The sequence below is a fragment of the Dama dama genome, chromosome 2 (assembly GCF_033118175.1).
Source record: "Dama dama isolate Ldn47 chromosome 2, ASM3311817v1, whole genome shotgun sequence".
Lineage (NCBI taxonomy): Eukaryota > Metazoa > Chordata > Mammalia > Artiodactyla > Cervidae > Dama > Dama dama.
Genome location: NC_083682.1, coordinates 42600723 through 42617994, shown reverse-complemented (window position 1 = coordinate 42617994; position 17272 = coordinate 42600723). Strand labels below are relative to the sequence as shown.

The following is a 17272-nucleotide window of genomic DNA, read 5'->3' as shown; positions in this document are numbered from 1 at the left end:
CTTCTTCCCACACCAGGGATCAAACCCACGTCTCCTGCATTGGCAGGCAGCCTCCTTACTACTGAGCCACGAGGGAAGCCTTTCTTACTCTACGCCTAAATATAATTTGAATTCAGAGATTCAGATGCAGTAAGGTAGTTTTACCTTTAAGTGTAGTTCAGCTTATACATTCTTTTAAACTTGGGGTTTGCAAACCATGGGTCTGTTTTTGTAAATGAAGTTTAGTTGGAACAGACTGTGGTTCATTCCTTTATGTATTTCTGGTGTACCTCTCACACTGCAAGGGCAGGGTTGAGTGATAATGACAGAAGCCTTATAACCTGCAAATGTTAAAATATTTACTGTTTGGCCCTTACTCAAACCACCTAGCACAGGTAAAGTAGTATCCTTTATGTTAGATTACGAGTCCACAAGCTACATCCTGTGGGCCGAAACCAACCTACTGTGTGCCTTTGTAAAGAAAAGCATTGAACACAGCTGCCTGTGCTCATGTTTATGTTGCCTTTGACTGCTTTTGTGCTTCTGTTCCATGAAGTCAGTGCCTGAAACTGTCTGTATTCAAGTCGCTTCTTAAAAAAATTTACCATGCATTTTTTTTTCCTCCTCCCATGCTTTCTACTTTCATTCAGGATTATATATCCTTCCTCCATAAGGATATATTAAAACATGGGGGTTTTTTAAGGCTCTGGAGCCAAAGTATCTGAGTTATTGATCTGTCACTTTATACAGTTGATTCTTGAATGACATAGGTTTGAACTGCACAGGTCCACTTATATTCAGATTTTTAAAAAATAAACACACACTACAGTATACTACATGAGCCAAGGTTGGTTGATTCCTTGGACGCAGCACCCAGGATACAGATGGATGACTGAAAAATTATGTGTGGATTTTTGCCTGTGGTGTATTGGTGCCCCTGCACTGTTCAAGGAGCAGCTGTAGTTATTTTTCAGTATCAACACTGGTATAAAACAACAGGCTGTGTTAGTGAAATAAAGTGGAGAGAATATTTAATAATTAGGACATTTTAACTCCCTCATGATTAGAATTTGCTAAGAAGTTGGGAGGTTGACAGAAGAAAAAATTTGAATTCTTTGAAAGGTTTTTGTATTTTGCTGGACTGCCTCTTCTCTGAGTGGACTAGTCTGAGAAAGTGAGCAGGCTTTTTTGTTTCTGCCCCGTCACAGCTCTGTTACCATAGGTAGGGACTGCTTGCTGTCTCTGAGATGAGCCTCCGCTTACTCACTGGTCAATTGGGGTTATTAGTGCCGATCTCCTCAGAGGCTTGCCATGAAGATTAAATGAGGTAACTTTAGTAAAGTGCCTTGGAATGCATCTGCCTTAAAAATATTATTTTCTTTACCTGCCTTTCATTCTCTTGAAGTGTTGGTTGGGCAAATTTTTCTCAGTGGTCAGTGATGCTAATCCTAGAAGTGTTTCTTTCTCTTCCTCTTCTAGAATAGTTCTCAGACTGAAACCTCTCAGTTTTTGTTTTGGCTGACAGAGGCGACCCCTCAGGTGAAACAAAAAAGAGGCATCGTTACTGTGAATGAGAGACCAGGAAACGGACCTGAGAGAGAACAGGCTCATGGGGCTTTTCCTTCTCTTGTCTGATTGCAGTATAAAGAAGAGGGCGGCAAGGTAACCAGTTACTGCCACGAGACCATGACTGGCTGGGTCCATGACGTGCTGGGCCGGAACTGGGCCTGTTTCACTGGAAGGAAGACAGGAAATACCTCGAAGAACGTGAACGTGAACACAGCACGCCTTGTGGGTCTTGAGGAAACGTGAGTTGTCGTCAATGAAAGATCCATTTAGTTTTTTATGGTGTTTATAAGGATGTGTCTATATTAATACTTGGAAAATTTAATTTGATTATATTAACTTTATTTGACTTAGAAACACAAGCCATGTATGTAAAATGGAAAAATACGTTGAGTGATTTAACTGAGAGAAGAAAGTATTTTTTCAAAATACTTCAAAAGTAATGGAGCAATGAGGGCTTTAAAGAATATTTATATAAAGAACCATAGAATTGCAGTGACTTATGCAGGCAAATGGAACAACAGATGGGTTCCAAATCAGGAAAGGAGTACGTCAAGGCTGTATATTGTCACCCTGCTTATTTAACTTATATCCAGAGTACATCATGCAAAATGCTGGGCTAGATGAAGCACAACCTAAAATCAAGATTGCTGGGAGAAATATCAGTAACCTCAGATATGCAGATGACACCACCCTTATGGCAGAAAGTGAAGAACTAAAGAGCCTCTTGATGAAAGTGAAAGATGAGAGTGGAAAAGGTGACTTAAAACTACCAACTAAGATCATGGCATCCGGTCCTATCACTTCATGGCAAATAGATGGGGAAACAGTGACAGACTTTATTTTTGGGGGCTTCAAAATCACTGCAGATAATGACTGTAGCCATGAAATTAAAAGACACTTACTCCTTGGAAGCAAAGTTATGACCAATCTAGACAGCATATTAAAAGCAGAGACATTACTTTGCCAACAAAGGTCCATCTAGTCAAAGCTATGGTTTTTCCATGAGTCATGTATGGATGTGAGAGTTCGACTATAAAGAAAGCTGAGTGCCAAAGAATTGATGCTTTGGAACTCTGGTGTTGGAGGAGATTCTTGAGAGTCCATTGGCCTGCAAGGAGATCCAACCAGTCCATCCTAAAGGAGATCAGTCCTGAGTGTTCATTGGAAGGACTGATGCTGAAGCTGAAACTCCAGTACTTTGGCCACCTGATGTGAAGAGCTGACTCATTGGAAAAGACCCTGATGCTGGGAAAGATTGAGGGCAGGAGGAGAAGGGGACGACAGAGGATGAGATGGTTGGATGGCATCACTGACTCGATGGACATGAGTTTGAGTAAACTCTGGGAGATGGACAGGGAAGCCTGGCATGCTGCAGTCCATGGAGTCACAAGGAGTTGGACACGACTGAGTGACTGAACTAATCTTAATACAGAAAAATCATTTTATTATTGCCACGTAATAAGATGTTGCAGGCTTCCCAGATGGCCCTAGTGGTAAAGAACCTGCCTGCCAGTGAGGGAGACATAAGGGACACGGGTTTGATCCCTTGGAGCATGGAATGGCAACCCACTCCAGTATTCTTTTCTGGAAAATCCTATGGACAGATTGCAGGCTACAGTCCTTGGGATTGCAAAGAGTTGGACAAGACTGAAGTGACTTAGCTCAGCACAGCACAATGAGATGCTGCAGAATCCTTGCAGATACATACGTTTATTTTGCATCAAATATAGGCGATACTAATCGAACATAAATCTTAAACAAGGCAATAAATAACTGAGTTTAAAGTTCTTAGTATTTATGTAATATTTTAGTTTGCTGAGGCTAACATAACAGATCACACAGACTGGTTTAAGCAACAGAGATTTATTTTCTCATAGTTCTGGAGGCTGTAAGTCCAAGGTCACGGTGTCAGCAGCTTTGGTTTCTTCTGAGGGTTCTGTCCCTGGCTTGCAGGTGGCTGCTAACCGTTGTCCCTACACACTCAGCCTGTCTGTGTTCTAATCTCCGTTTCTTACTAGTATACCAGTCATGTGACCTTCCCAGGTGGCTCAGTGGTAAAGAATCCACCGGGTCGTGCAGGAGATGCAAGAGACTTGGCTTTGATCCTGGGTCGGGAAAACCCCTCGGAGAAGGAAATGACAACCTGCTCCAGTATTCTTGCCTGGGAAATCCCAGGGACAGAGGAGCCTGGCAGTCTTTAGTCCATAGGGTCACAAAGAGTCGGACACAACTGAGCAAACACACACATACACACACCAGTCATACTGGAATAGAGCCCAACCATGTGACCTCATTTAACCTTGATGTCCCCCTTAAAGGCCATGTCTCTCAATATAGTCACATTTTGATATACTGAAGTTTAGGACGTGAACACATGAATTTAGCTTATAACAGACAGTTAATATTTTTCTTAAGTCAGGTCCAGTGTAAGCCACTGTGAGCCACACAAGAGATTTCAGACTTTATTAGTTTGGAAGGAAAAGATAAATATTATTGGTAGGATATTTTCTGTTTTATTTGACTGTGAAATCCCCTGAAAGTGTATATGAGCAGATCACCCAAAGCCAGGCCACACAGGGGGTGAAGGACTCCGCAGCAGAAAAGGGGGATATGAGTTCAAAGAGGACAGATTGCTCTTGTATGGGGAGGCACCCCCCCAAGATTTAGACCAATTCATCCCCTCCATTTGAACATAGATTTTAAGTTGCTTTGCTTGGCTTGACCCTTGAGTGACACATTTCCTATGAAGCTGCTCACTTTTCACTCTACCATTTAGGATATACTGTGTACTATGTACTTTTCTGATATTTCAAGCATTGCCTCATTTAGTGAAGAAGCTACAACCAGAGTGCTCAGAATCTATGTTGCCTCACTTGTAAGATAAACATTTAGGACTAAGTTACTGTCAAGGTCTCTTTCAGCTCTTAATGATCAAATCTCAGGATAGATATTTACAATTTAAAACATGTTTCTTTTGGTGTTGGAGAAGACTCTTGAGAGTCCCTTGGACTGCAAGGAGATCCAAGCAGTCCATCTTAAAGGAAATCAGTCCTGAGTGTTCATTGGAAGGACTGATGCTGAAGCTGAAACTCCAATACTTTGGCCACCTGATACGAAGAACTGACTCATTGGAAAAGACCCTGATGCTGGGAAAGATTGAAGGTGGAAGTAGAAGGGAACGACAGAGGATGAGATGGTTGGATGGCATCACTGACTCGATGGACATGAGTTTGAGTAAACTCCGGGAGTGGTGATGGACAGGGAGGCCTGGCGTGCTGCGGTTCATGGGGTCGCAAAGAGTCGGACACCACTGATCAACTGAACTGAACCTGTGTTTTAAGAAAAAACAACTGTAACTGGGTTTTGTTGTTTGTTAGTTTGTCGAAAATAGAATACAGAGAGTTTTATGTTTAGTAAATGTACCTCTCTGGTTTCGCACTTTGAAAAAAGTGGGAAAGTATTTTGATAAAAATGTTAAAACATTATCAATGTAATTGCACATTTTTGTTATTATTTCCAATGCTTCCAGGTTGTTTGGTTATATCTCAATACTCTCTCTGTGAACATCTGAATTAAAAGAGAAAGAATAGTTCACAGTATGCCTGAAGTTACTCAGGTTAGGTATACCTTGCTTTGTATAACTGAATGTTAATGGAAGTTATACATTCACTATATGTATAACTTAGAGTGAATATAACTTATATAGTAAGTTATATAACAACTTACATAACATATAATAAGTATAACTTATTCCCTATATGTATAACTTATATGTATGTATAGTGTATGAAGTTATCCATACACTATATGGATAGTGAGTCATACTTAAGTCATAGAACCTTTTTTTAGTAGAAATAACATGGTGAATTCTGTAATTCCTGGCACCTGGCACATAGGTGTAATACATGTTTAAGTTAAATGAATAATCAACTCCCTCAATCTTTTGCCTTGGTAAACATGCTCTTTGTGTATTAGATTTGTTTACATTTCTGTCCAAGCATTTGGCATCAGTTAAACCAGAGCCTTTCAGTCTTTAATGTTGCTGTGAATCATCTGGGAATCCTGTTAAAATGTAGATTCTGATTCAGGTGGCCTGGATTGACATTTAGATTCTGCATTTCTAGCAAGCCTCCAGGTGCTTCTGCTGATACTGGCTCAAGAACCAAATCTGAGTGACAAGGATATAAACCTTGTCCATATGGAACAAATTTTTTTTCATCAAGTGGTTCTAATACTTGCCTTGCTATATATACATTGAATACGGTTTTGCTGTACTTCACCCCACCCCCTTTTTTATTATTGCAAAATTTAAAAGGTGATGTGTGTGTGCTCAGTTGTGTCCAACTCTTTGTAGCCCCATGAACTGTATCCCCCCAGGCTCTTCTGTCCATGGAATTTTCCAGGCAAGAATACTAGAGTGGGTTGCCATTTCCCCCTCCAGGGGATTTTCCCGACCCAGGGACCAAACCTGAGTTTCTTTTGCCTCCTGCATTAGCAGGCAGATTCTTTTCCACTGTGCCACATATACACATTGAATACAGTTTTGCTGTCTTCCCCACCTTTTTTTATCATTGCCAAGTTTAAAAGGTACATTGTAGAAATTGTATTAATAGAGGTGTGATTCTGTGTTACCACTCAGAGATAACCTTGGTTGTATGTACTTTATAGTATCAATATAAATGTACACTTTCACAAAAATTGATCCATGCTGTGTCAACTTCTTTGATAGTCTGCTTTTTTGTCTAATATAGCGTGAACATTCTCCCATATCACTAAATAATCTCTCAGACATTTTTACTGAATAAACTGTATAGCAAATGAAGTGCCATTATTTATTTAATCCATTCTTTCTTTTAGAATTTATGATTATAATCTATTACTAGTATAAAAGTGTTTCACTGAACATCCTTATACAGTTATCTTAGTTCACTTAAATTTTATTTTCATAGGACACATTCCAGTTCTAGGCTGCGGATATAAATGTACAGATATAGAGACTGATATGCCCAGTTGCCTTCCTGAAAGATTAGATCACTTTACACTCAGGCCTAGAGTATGAGTGCCTATTTTAATGGGATCTATTTACATCGGTAAAGAGTGTATCTGAAGCCATCTTACTTTTGTTGGCAGGTATTCTAATAGGCTCTACAGATATAACCATGACTTTGTGAAAGCTATCAATGCCATTCAGAAGTCTTGGACTGCCGCCCCATATGTGGAATATGAGAGTCTTACCCTAAAAGAGATGATCAGGAGAGGTGGTGGCCACAGCCGGAGAATTCCAAGGTAATAAAGCACATCTCTCTATCACGAATAAAGATCTGTGTTGATTGATATCCTCCCTTCTAACCAGCCCTCCTTGGGTTGCTCACTGCTTTATTGGTCATCCCGGCTGCAATGTTTATATCATCTTTTCTCTGACCATGCCCCTCTTCTGTTCACACGTGTTCTGATGTTCTCCAGGTCCTGTTTATGGGCTTTGCTCTCTTCCCGTTTCTCCACTTTGGCTGGAGGGCCTTGTCATCTCTCGCCTGTATGATGGATCAGCTTCCTGCCTTCTGTCCTTTTGATCTCTGTCCCTCCCTGTCCCCATGCTTAGCCACTCTATGAAATACTACCAGGTATATCTTACTATATTCAGCTGTGATCAGGTTACTACCTGTTGTCTCAGGAGTAAATTTAGCCTGGTAATCAAAACCATCTAAATTTGACAACTGTTTACCTCCTTGACCTGCTTTCAAACAATACGACAAAAAATTACTGAAAACGTTCATCTACCGCCATTCATGAAACTCTCTTTGCCTCACACACCCCTGAACTTGCCTATAAAAACCATCAAATTTGCCACCTGTAAAAATCTCAAAATCCTTTCTCAGTTTTGAGGTCCAGCAAAAAAAAAAAAAAGTTACATATTTATCAATATACTTCTCCTGCCTTCAGCCAGAAGTGGCATTTCCCATCTTAGTTTACATACCCCATGATATGCATCTGATGGGAAATTATATCATTCTTTGAATTTACATAGTCAGGAGTTTCGTAGATTTCTTTAATTCCCTGAAAACTATAGCTGAATTTAGCATATGTAGTCCCTTAACATTTATTAAATGGCCAATGACATTCTTGTAATGCCATACCTTGCTGCAGGAGAAACTGATGTAACTGAAGGGTAGGAAAACCAATTGGGAAAGCTGATGGGACTCAATAAATTGTGTAGCTAGGTTATTTTCTTTTAGTATATCAAAGCATTTTCTAATATTCAGAGATTATAATGATTATTTTCTTAATTGCTATAGAGTCCTTTGTTCAAGTTTTCTTGTTTAAACAGACCACTGATAGAATAATGGTTAACTAAAATACATTGCTGGACGAATGCCAGACTGGATTAATCACAAGCTGGAATCAAGATCGCTGGGAGAAATATCAACTATTTACCACTCTAATAGCAGAAAGTAAAGAGGAACTAGAGAGCCTCTTGATGAAGGTGAAAGAGGAGAGTGAAAAGGCTGGCTTAAAACTCAACGTTTAGAAAACTAAGATCATGTCATATGGTCCTACCATTTCATGACAAATAGAAGGGTTAATTTTCTTGGGCTGCAAAATCACTGAGGATGGTGACTGCAGCCATGAAATTAAAAGATTCCTTGGAAGGAAAGTTACGACAAATCTAGACAGTGTATTGAAAAGCAGAGATATCAGTTTGCCAACAAAGGTCCATATAGTCAAAGCTATGGTTTTTCCAGTAGTCATGTACAGATGTGAGAGTTGGATGATAAAGAAGTCTGAATGCCAAAGAATTGGTGCTTTTGAATCGTGGTGCTAGGGAAGACTCTTGAGAGTCCCTTGGACTGTAAGGAGGTCACTCCTAAAGGAAATCAGTCTTGAATATTCATTGGAAAGACTGTCACTGAAGCTGAAGCTCCAATACATTGGCCACGTGATGCAAAGAGCCAACTCATTGGAAAAGACCCTGATGCTGGGAATGATTGAGGGCGGGAGGAGAAGGGGCCATCAGAGGATTATATGGTTAAATAGCACACCTACTTAGTGGGCATGAATTTGAGCAAACTCCAGGAGATAGTGGAGGACAGAGGAGCCTGGCGTACTGCAGTCCATTGGGTCACAAAGTAGGACACAACTTGGCAAATGAACAACAGCAATAAGATTCATTGCTGAGTTTTTCTTCTGCAGACTAATAATCATAATCTGAGATTTTTCTACTCTGAGACTGTATGGAGTTTTTTTTCCTGTCCAACTGATAGCATTCTCTCGCATTCTCTAGTAATTCTACCCCTGTCTCAAAAAAAAAAAAAAAATCTTGTACAATGTTTCTCATAGCATATTCTAAGCAGTGACTAGTCTACCGGATGTTCTGGTTAGTCAGAATTCAGAAAGGGAGTATATTGTATCTCTTCTCGGATTCACTAAAGGGAAAGAGCCATCCTGTCTGTGTCTGTGTGAGACCGAAAGTTGAGAGCTGTTCATAGCCATCCGGAGGAGGTGCGATCAGTGTTGGATGGAGCCTTAGGGAGGAGTCCAGGGCTCCTGCACACAGCTGCATGGCCACGGGTCAGGTGCCACGTTTCTGAAGAACTCCTGTACTTGATTTTGTTCTCTTTCCACCCAACCACCTTGGTTTTAGAGAAGGGAGAGATTTATGAAGCCCTGTTTTCAAGGCTAATAAGTCTCCATAGAAGGCTTAAGATAAGGAGATAGAAGTGGGAAATGTTGAAGCGAGACATTGTGGTCTAGCTGCCTGCTTTTCAGTAACATTTTTGTATATATGTTCAGTTCAGTTGTTCAGTGGTGTCTGACTCTTTGTGACCCCATGAATGGCAGCACGCCAGGCCTCCCTGTCCATCACCAGCTCCCGGAGTTTACTCAAACTCATGTCCATCGAGTCGGTGATGCCATCCAGCCATCTCATCTTCTGTTGTCCCCTTCTCCTCCTGCCCCCAATCCCTCCCAGCATCAGGGTCTTTTCCAATGAGTCAACTCTTCGCATGAGGTGGCCAAAGTATTGGAGTTTCAGCTTCAGCGTCAGTCCTTCCAATGAACACCCAGGACGGATCTCCTTTAGATCTGTTGAAAGAATCCGATGACATAATAGAAAGTCTTAGAGATTCTTAACCTGAATCTCTGAAACCGAAGCTGCTGAAATTGTAGAGAAACATACCATTTATGATGTTAAGTTCTTTGACCAGTGTCACACAGCTAGGAAGTGGTGAAGCCATTGTAGGTGTTTTTGTGTCTGACTGTTATCTGTTTATTGACCTGGTCTGCCTTCTTCTACTTACATCCTGTATTTCTTTGCCTTTCACTTCTTTTGTGACTACCATCACCACCCTGTGTAGAGTCAAACATCAGTAATTCCTCTGTTTTCTCTAAATCCTTTGTAGGCCATCTTCAATTTCCCGTATCTACTTTTTTGGGTCAAAATCTATGAAAAGTCAGAGAATGCTGTTATTTAGGCATACTAAAACTAGCAATGACAATATATAAAACCAATATTGTTTCACAGGGGAAAATTACTAGATCCTGAAAAATAGATGGGTAATTTTGAGACTTCCCCAGTAGCCAGTGGCTGAGACACTGTGATCCCAATGCAGGAGGCCTGGGTTCAATCCCTGGTCAAGGAACTAGACCCTACGTGTTGCAACTAAAGATCCTGCATGCCAGGACTAAGACCAGTCATAGCCAAATAAATAAATTGAAAAATAAATAATTGTAACAGTTTAAAAAAAAAGAAATGGGCAATCTGTATAACTTAGTTGTATAATTGACACATTGTATAATAGACACATTTTTGTATAATAGACACATTGAAACACTGATGGACAAGTGTTCTTTGGATCTGAATCTACATCCTAGCTAGCCAGGTGGTTGAAATTATGGGATTAAAGGTTAGGAAATTATCCTCAAAGGAAAGACTTACCTATTGATGTCAAGTGTCTATTTCCATCCTAGGCCCAAACCTGCACCAATAACTGCTGAAATACAGGAAAAAATTTTGCATTTGCCAAAATCCTGGGATTGGAGAAATGTTCATGGTATCAATTTTGTTACTCCTGTTCGAAACCAAGGTAAAAAATGTCTGATTTTTTTTCTTTTTTATTAATTCATTCTGAAATATTTATTGAACATTTACTGTGTACCAGGCTGTCACATTCTGGGGATACAGAGATGAAACTGGTATGATCTACTTTAGTAAAGAAATAGAAAATCTATAGCTAATGAATACTCACTTCTTCTTCTTCTATCCTTGACAGACACTGGTAATACATAATCTCTCCAGCTGAGCCCAGCATTTCCTCGGTGTCCTTCTCAGTATGTGTTCTAGATAGCTAGTGAAATTCATTAGAGTGGTATATAAGCCAAACTCATTTGCCCTCCGAGTCACAGAGACTTCTATAGAAACAAAGAATTGTAGCTCAGATTAGCCTTTCTTGTCTTCCTTCTGCAGATGGTTTGCTGGAATCTTTCATTTTTTAAACTGAAATATAATTGACTTAGAATGTGTATTAGTTTCAGGTGTATAGCAAAGTGATTCAGTTTATATGTACTTTTTCAGATTCTTTTCCATTATAGTTTAAGATATTGAATATGTGATATGAATAAGTGATATCATATGTTATTTGTAGACCCGGGTTCGATTCCTGGGCTGGGAAGATCCCCTGGAGAAAGGATAGGCTACCTGCTCAGTATTCTTGGGCTTCCCTGGTGGCCCAGTCTGTAAAGAATGCCTGCAATGTGGGAAACCTGGGTTTGATCCCTGGTTTGGGAAGATTCCCTGGAGGAGGGCATGACAACCCACTCTAGTATTCATCCCTGGAGAATCCCCATGAAGAGGAGCCTGGATGGCTGATTTACTTAGTATGATAATCTCTAGCTTCATCCATGTTGCTCCAAATTGCATTATTTCATTCTTTTCTATGGCTGAGTAGTATTCCAGTGTGTGTGTGTGTGTGTGTGTGTGTGTGTGCACGCGCACGCACACACACCGTATCTTCTTTATTCTGGAATCCTTCTTTAAGTGTCCACTCACTCTTCCCCCACCCCTCCCCCACCATTAGTCTAATTATCAGTTCGGTTGCTCAGTCCTGTCCGACTCTTTGTTGACCCCGTGAATCGCAGCACGCCAGGCCTCCCTGTCCATCACCAACTCCCGGTGTTTACTCAAACTCATGCCCATCGAGTCGGTGATGCCATCCAACCATCTCATCCTTTGTCATCCCCTTCTCCTCCTGCCCCCAATCCCTCCCAGCATCAGGGTCTTTTCCTATGAGTCAACTCTTTGCATGAGGTGGTCAAAGTATTGGAGTTTCAGCTTCAGCATCAGTCCTTCCAATGAACACCCAGAACTGATCTCCTTTAGGATGGACTGGTTGGATCTCCTTGCAGTCTAATTTTGTAGGAGCCCAGAAAACAAATCCTTAATATTTTTTTTTTGCTGATGAAGTAGATTTTTTGAATTGTGTAAGGATCTTTCAGTTAACTTTACATCAGGATATGACATGTAATGGTAAGTATTAACTCAGCTTCCTGGTGGAATGTTTACCAGCATTATCACTATAATTGCATTTTGTTAGTTGTTTCTGAAAATTAGATAGAGTATGAGTAGATTTAATAACATTGCCTGTAATAGCACTTGAGAGCAAATTACCTTATCCTAAATTTTAGCCAACAGTGATTGGAGAATCATTTATACAATGCTCAGGTTTATTACTTCTAAGCTCATTTGGAAGACAATTGTAGTACACAGGACTGATTTGTTACTATAAAGTGGGTGTAGTATTTGCTGTCTGGAAACATTCTGATTGGTGTCTCCTGAAAGGATTAAAAATTAATAGCACCCAAAGATAAATTTTCCTTCCCCTTTCCTAAAAATTCAGTAATCAGCCTCTCCCCGTTCTCAGTATTCACCGCCACCCCTTCAATTCATCCCCACTGCATTGTTGGAGACTGTTCTGAATGTATGGGGCTTTGGGCAAGTCTTGCAGCGGCAGGGCTCCTGTCCTTTATCTGACCCTGGAGGTAAAGAGACATCTCAGCTCTTTGTCTTTCCTTTGTGCCAGTTATTCTTGGGCTCTTTGGCTCCAGAGAAAGTGTGGGTCCTGAAATCCATCCCTACCTTTCCTGGGGACAGCTTCTTTGAAAAGCAGGGATTGGAAATGAGAGAAATTTAAAGGTAATTGAGAAATGAATGGAAAATAAGTTAAAAAGATTTGATGTTAAGAGAGGATTAAAATTTATTCTGTCATCAAATAGGTTTCCTGTCCTTACTGGAGAGGATTAAGTAGATACTACATGTTTACTGTTGAGGGCTTAGCAGATACCGTTGTTTCCACTGTGTTGTATTTATAGAATATCTAACATGTCAGGAAGTTTTGTTTAGAGGCTGAGGATGTGAAGACTAATATGATACAATCCTTTGTTGTAGAGACTACAGCTTAGCAAGATTTATTTACAAACAAAATATTAAGATACAGTATAACTGCTTTAAGTAGGGTATTTAAAAAATTCATTAAGAGAAGGTTGGAAGAAAAATTTAGTTCAGCTCACTTCCCAAAAAGGTTTGATTGACTAGTGATGAGATAATAATTCGAAGGAAATCAGACTTTCTAACCCCAGATTCTTTGACAGTATCTCTCTTGTAGCTCAGTAAAAGCTGTTGTTGTCTGTAATATTCCATATTCTTTGAGTGTTATAAATATGGTTTGTATAGACATGGACAATTTAAAAGCAGAGGGCTTTGAGTGATTCATTGCTTTTTAAATTGATCCCTCATCCGTGGTATCTTGTCAGGTATCTGAGAAAATAATGTACTCAGTGGTTCCTCTTTTGACTTCTTTGTGGTGTTCTGTACTTTAGGTTATGAAAAAAAAATATTTTCTCTTCCTACTAACCGGGCTACTTGGAAGTTTCCACTAACTTAAATACACCAGTGTCCTATAGAATTCAAAATTACCCGCAGTTCAGGGAATTCACAACTTTTCTCTACTCAGCAAATTAACAGTAATGAAAAAAAAAAAAAAAGTCCTGGGTGGGGGGATAAACGTTTACCCTGAACTTGTTAGGGTAAGTTTAAGCACCAGCCTCACAGCTCAGGTTTACTTTGCGTGTGAGAGGGAGGAGAGCTCCGAAATTGGAAGAGACGACTTTCCTTGTTCATCTCCCAGTTGCGCTGTCTTTATTATTGTGTCGTCAAGAGAGAAGGGGAGTGTCTTTCAGGTCACATTAATTAGGAAATGCAGAGTGGTTTCCTGACTTTAAAAATCAAGTTCATTAGTCTTGTTCTAACCACTGTTTATACTAAAGCTGGAAGGCGGGGGCCTTAAACTGATCCACCCCATTCCTTTTACACCCAAGATGAAAAGAAGTGTCAGAAAGGTCATGTGAGTCGCCCAGCCACAGAGCTGAGTGATGGGGTGAGCGGGAAGGGCAAAAAGGAATCCTGACTCCTTACTACCGGTTCAGTGTGCTCGCCGCTGCCAGAGGGTGAAGGCTGAGTGCCGTTGAGCTGTGTGCCAATCACAGTAGCTATTTGAGAGTGTGGAAACTTGATCACTGCAGAACTCTGCCTGGGCCAGCTCCCCTCCTCACTCGTTTCTTTTTGTTGTTGTTGTTTAGTTGCCAAGTCCTGTCCGACTCTTATGACCCCATGTACTGTAGCCCGCCAGGCTCCTCTGTCCACGGGATTTCCCAGGCAAGAATACTGGAGTGGGTTGCCATTTCCTCCTCCAGGGGGTCTTCCCAGCCCAAGAGTTGAACTCTTATCTCCTGCATTGGCGAGCTGATTCTTAACCACTGCTCCACCAGGAAAGCCCTCCCATTCTTTGTTGCCCTATAATCTTCTTAAGAGAAAACGGTCCTTTTGGAAGCTAGACTCTGGCCTTGACTTTTGAAGACAAGTTAATTACTTCGGCAGCTGGCCTTCTGGGAACATCAGAGGCTTGAGGAAGGTTATTTCCTTCCCTCCTCCTTGTAATTTTTCTGGTAATAGCACATTCTGAGTCCTGGAATGGACATGTGGCCTGTCCCTCCCATGATGCTGGATGGGCTGATAATGAAGGTTAAATACTTAAAACCAAAAGAAATATTTCTGCAGCTCCCATGGGCCAAGACTGCTAAATGGCCGAATTGGCATTGTTTCTAGACTCTCTTGTGATTTACTGATGTCTTGTGAAAGGAACATTGGCTTTGCCATTTATTGTCACTCATCTAGTTCTCTGACATTACGTCATGTGAAAGAGGAATCCTAAGGGTAGTGTTGTTTAGATGGCTTCCAAAACAAAATGGACAAGTTAATTTTGGTCTACCTAGTAATTGGAAGATGGGGAAAGGAAATTTGAGAATTCTTTAAAGTAGATATGGATCTGTAAATGGAAGAAAATGGTATTCCTGTGTTAGCAGGCAGCTAGGTACTGGCATCTGCCATCCTTTAGTTTGGTGACTTTGTCCAGGTCATTGCCTCTTTCTGAGTCTCAGTGTATGCATTGTCAAGTGAGTAGATTGTACACTAGATGAATTCCAAGGCTCCCTTCCAAACGTTTCCCTTCTAATTGTCACAATTTAGGTGATGCCTCAGTAGCAAAAGCAGTATGGATAAATCTAAGATGTTTATGGGGAGAATTTTGGGAACCCTCAGAAATGGTAGCAGTTAAAGGGTGACAGGGCACTAACAGAATCAAAGGAAATATTGACTGTTTCCATTGAAATAACTTTCTTTCCTGGCTATAAATACGTGTCTGCTTGTTCATAATTTGACTTCTTTCTACAGAGATGCACTGAGTTCCTTCATTGCATCAAGGTGAAGAAGACAGATTTCCTGTAAACACTCAAGGGAATTCCTAGTTTAGCTTGAGGAAAACAGTATTAAGTAATTCAAGTAGAGTTTAGAATGTTCCCTCGTGGCTCAGATAGTAATGAATCCCCCTGCAATGCGGGAGACCTGGGTTCAATCCCTGGGTTGGGAAGCTCCCCCGGAGAATGGAATGGTTACCCCCTCCAGTATTCTTGCCTGGGGAAATCCATGGACAGACAGCCTGGTGGGCTACGGTCCACAGGGCCACAAAGAGTCAGACACAACTGAGCGACTAACACTCTTGACTTTCTTTCATAGCACGCTGGAGACAGCATCGAATATCCTGGCTTTCCTTTGTTCTCAGGGAAGGACATGAATGAACATTTACTTGGAGAAGAGAAAAACGATGCCCCTCATATTTTTAAAGTATAATGTTATGAGTATTTTTCTGAGGAAGGCAGTCACTAAATTACTAAATTCAGATTTATTAAAGAGAACAAAGGCAGCATTCTCTTTATGTAGAATGAGTTTTGTTAGTTTTTTGGGGTTTTTAAAGTTATTAGTAAATTGAATAATATATCAACTTCATTTAATTTGCAGTGTCTTGGGTGCAGGAGACCTTGGATGCAGGATACTTGGGTTCAATCCCTGGGTCGACTGAGTGACTAGCTTTCACTTTTGGGGGGGTTGGTACAAGTATATCTCCATGTAGAATTTACATCAGTGGCAGAAGTAAAAGAGGCTATGTTATACTAGAGATATTAAAATTATGTTCATTTCTTTCTGGAATTATAATAAGTGGAAATCTAGTTTTGTTACATACATGCTATATTTTATTCTGTGTATATATTTCTTCTACTCACATATTGAAGAAGCAGATAAAAAATATCTTTATATAAATTACCTCATAATACATTATTTTTTCTTCTCTTGAAGTAGCAACTATATTCCTAGCATATACTTCTTAATAAATTTATTTTGTCTTTGCCAGAGCATTCAGATATTAAATTAAGCTGTTTTCTTTTCCCTTCTCCCCTACTTCCATCCAACTACTTTTCAATTTATTTTCAATTTCACTACCTCCATCTGCTTTAATATCTTTACTTCCTTATTGAATACCTTAAATACCATATTGGTCATTATATAATAATTACTCTTTTTATTATATTTTCACTGGTTGTATCCAGTTCTCTATAATAATACACCTATCCTTGAGCCATTCTTAGAGTTAATTCCACCCAACAAGTTCCTTTAGAAAATACCTCTCTGGAGATATTTAAAAGCTCAGTTCATATGTATTCCTCCCTAATGTTCTTTCAATTTCATGGCTCAGAACATTGCAGATGTGTCAGTACATCATTTCTTCATTATTAAGAACACTGTCGAGTACTTTGCAGAAGCTAGGGGGTTTTTTTCCCTCCCAAAGCAGTCTCAAGGAAAGTCCCATGTAGTAATGTTTGCCTTTCGGTGAAAAAGCTGAAATCTTAGTATTTGCCTGTAAGGTCAATAGTGTTTGTTGACTGAATCTCCTTTATTGTGCTAATCCTTATGAACAAAAGCAGCAACACTCAATAAAGCTATATTAATGTATGTCATCCACTCAGGTTTTCTTTGCCTTTTTTTTTTTTCCTTTGGCTTTTCTTGAGGGCGTCGAAGTCTCTTAGGTTATATGTCTTCCTTTTCCATCACCAGGGCCTTGTGGAAGCTGCTACTCGTTTGCTTCTATGGGGATGATGGAAGCAAGAATCCGCATACTAACCAACAATACTCAGACCCCAATCTTGAGTCCTCAGGAGGTTGTGTCTTGCAGTCAGTATGCTCAAGGTAAGTGTTGCGTTTCAGGCGCTGTTGAGCTGTGTGTAGTTTGCCATTGTTGGCAAAACCATAAGGATGGGGGATCGAGAGAGCGTAGTGTCTGCTCTC

General features: G+C 40.2%; 1 protein-coding gene across 1 annotated transcript in view; it reads left to right on the top strand.

Annotated features, from left to right (window-relative positions):
* The window catches only part of CTSC (cathepsin C), a 40669-nt gene that overhangs the window by 20586 nt on the left and 2811 nt on the right, over window positions 1-17272 (top strand). The window contains exons 3-6 of the mRNA XM_061120301.1: window positions 1621-1787; window positions 6679-6834; window positions 10513-10628; window positions 17042-17173. Coding sequence (XP_060976284.1) covers window positions 1621-1787; window positions 6679-6834; window positions 10513-10628; window positions 17042-17173 — 571 coding nt within the window. The remainder of the gene's footprint in view (window positions 1-1620; window positions 1788-6678; window positions 6835-10512; window positions 10629-17041; window positions 17174-17272) is intronic.